Raw genomic sequence first — 2974 nt, 5'->3', positions numbered from 1 at the left:
CCATGACCACCGACAACCTATCTCGCTGATATCAGTCCAATGATACACAAAATTTCCGTCCTGTGCACACACACGTACCCGGCGTTGGATCGTCTGACGAACATGTTCGACGCTGGTGCATTGATTTGTACACTGTCGTGAGTAATCGATGGATAATATACCCTGCGTGACCCGGGTCATTGCGTATACGTCTATGACCACTAGATTAAGCGCGAATCAAAGAAGGGACGATGATCGTCGACCTCGACCTTCCACGCGTCCGCGTGATCTTCGACGCCATGATGGCGAAAAGCCTCGTCATACCTCCAGTTCCCCGAAGGAATCCCGGAATTCGCGACGTGGACCAGTATTCGAGCAATCGCGAGGCTCGAACGCGTGAACCAAGATGGCGAACGGATTAAACGCGTCCGCGCTGTTTAGGAGGTAATCGCGAATTCCAAACGGGGTTGTTCCTGTTTTCCGCTGGCGATCAGCGGTGTCCGACAGCCAGTTGTCGAGATTTGGCGGCCCTCCAACGAGTAATTAATCGAATTAAAGCGGACTCGTTAAACTTTTCTCCCCTTTTCGACCCCCTGTTGCGCCCTCTGTCCTGCGGATTCGTTCAACCTTCTCGCTGAGCTGAGCGACTTAGATTTCACGTTGCATTTTCCTTTCACGATTTTAGTAATTATACTAGCAATTACGAGAGTATAGAGATAGTCGGTGTTTTAAACGACTATTTGGAAATTAATTACACCCTTATGAATTCAATCTAATTTTTCTCTGCTACCGTGATGCTTTCCGTTGTTGTGAAATAAGTGACGAAAAGATTGATCAGCTAGCTTTTCTTTCAATTTCGTTGGGAAAGGTTTGAAGATATAACGACGAATCTGATGTCCAGTAATTTTGGTGCCTTTGCGATATTTAATACGTTGAATTTAACATAAGCTCATAGTTGTCACAATATTCGATAATTTTGTAGTAAAGAGAAGTAATTAAATAATCTTGGTACCCAAGTATTAACGGATTGAATCATCTTTGTGTCACTTATTATAGCAATTGACAAAATTGAACGAACGTAAGAAGGAAGATTGACTTGACCAACCAATGAATCCTTCCTTCAGGATTAAACGCGTACACGAATTACGTTTGTTTCGAGACTAACTTAGGTTAACACGTTCGTCATGCCCATCCTTTACTTATACTTTAGTAAGCATACGGAATGTAAAAGAAAGCAAGAAACATTTCACATAACAGGTATTCTTTTCACATATGGTTCCACGTAAGATTTCTCTCTCAAACAATAGCAATTCGCGTGCAAAGTTAGTAAATCGATAAATACTTGACGCGATCATGATAACGAACATGTTAACGCAAACCTAAACAGCTTCGTAGCACCGTGAATCGAAAACTGAACGAAATTCCAGAAAATCGCGTTGCGAATCCGAGGAACACCGCTGGCGCAGACCATAACCTCAACGAGAAACCGTCAGAGGTGTTTAAACAACGCGGACTACCGTGCAGAGCTTAGAAATCGCAAGGACTCTACCAAATCGGAGGACTCTACCAAACTGCATCTCAGATTCTCCGGCAGTTTCATTCGACTCCTTGGCATCGTATGCCGACGCAGTAATAGAATAAATAGTTAACACCGATTTCATGCACACGCCGATACCTGACCACTCTCCATCCCATCCATCGACGTATCTGCTATTCATCCCTGAAAATTACACGACACTCGTAGTTCACCTTCGATATCACGCTCGACCTGTCTTCGTATCAGAGAAAAATTGGGCCCAGTCGGGGACCAGTGGGACCCGCATTCCCTTGGAAAGTCGACTCCCGAGCTCCGCACGGCACCGAGCTTAGCGTCGACCGGCGCGCCATCTAGGCGCGATCGCAACGGACGCAGTGATCGAAGTCGGCGATTCGTCGTACGCGGCCGAACCGTCATCGAGTATCTCGCGCGCGACCATCTCTGTAAGAGAGCGTTCGGAGAGATTGATCGGTTCACTCACTGGTGTCGGAGGTGTGCACGGGAGTTGTAGCCGGTGTGTTCGAGGGCTGATGCTGCGGTGGCTGCGTCGGTATCCCGAGGGACGCGAGCAGCGGCCGGGACACTGCACCAGGGGTGGCTGTTGGTGGCGGCGGGCTCTCCTGGCCGACGAGCAGACTCGTAGGCGGGAACCCGAAGAGCTGGGATCACTGGAGCCTTGGCCAATAGTTGCCGGTCAGGTCTGGAGTTTGAGACGGGATCTGCACGGGGACTGAGACTCCCGCTGATATCACGCCTGGAACAGATTCAACGTGTTTGCTCGGTGATTAAACGGTGGACAGGCTTGCGCTCTGTGATCGCGCTGGCAAACCTCGGTGGCTACTGGATGGGTCACGAAGAGAGGAAAGTTTGACGGGCAATCTTGTAGGGATTGATAGCTTCACGTGCTTGTTTCTCGCAGATTTTTCGACCAATTTACGAAATTAACGATACGAAACATTCGACTGAGTTATGCTAGTGAGTGTAATACAGGGTGTCACAAAATTCATGGGATTTGTTTTTAATTGAAAATTGTAAATATTGCTCGACAATAAAGATATGTTGTTTCTTCGTGGCGCGCTCCATTTTTAACACTACATTTACGGAACCCGTCCATTTGACGGGAGGGTTGCTCCAATTATACGATGGTCACAGATTTAGTTAACTTATATTAAGACTGTTAATATAATATTGTGGTATCGCAGGATGAGTGGCTCAAGCATGTTATCTAGAGTGCGTGCGAAAGGACGGATGACCGTGAGCTAGGATCGTGTGGACGGGATGTTTATGAATGTATCGGATGAAAGTGAAGAGTGTCTTTAGGAATGCGTTTGAGTGTTTGGGCTACGTGACTCGCTGAGGGTAAGATTGCAAGGAGTGCGTGGGAAAGTGTGATTGGGAAAGAGAGAATAGGTATGAAAGAGGATAGAATGTATGGTTTTAAATAGGGATGCAAGGGCG

The 2974-nt window shown here is 47.1% G+C and overlaps 1 protein-coding gene across 1 annotated transcript in view; it reads right to left on the bottom strand.

The window, feature by feature from the left end:
- Positions 1-2018: 2018 nt before the first annotated feature.
- toy (paired box 6 protein twin of eyeless) overlaps positions 2019-2974 on the bottom strand; it is a 50442-nt gene continuing 49486 nt past the window's right edge. Inside the window, exon 9 of the mRNA XM_017901402.1 lies at positions 2019-2270. Coding sequence (XP_017756891.1) covers positions 2182-2270 — 89 coding nt within the window. The 3' untranslated portion in view covers positions 2019-2181. The remainder of the gene's footprint in view (positions 2271-2974) is intronic.

The sequence above is a fragment of the Eufriesea mexicana genome, unplaced genomic scaffold, assembly GCF_001483705.2.
Source record: "Eufriesea mexicana isolate 0111107269 unplaced genomic scaffold, ASM148370v2 scaffold474474821, whole genome shotgun sequence".
Lineage (NCBI taxonomy): Eukaryota > Metazoa > Arthropoda > Insecta > Hymenoptera > Apidae > Eufriesea > Eufriesea mexicana.
This window is presented reverse-complemented; position numbering and strand designations above follow the sequence as displayed.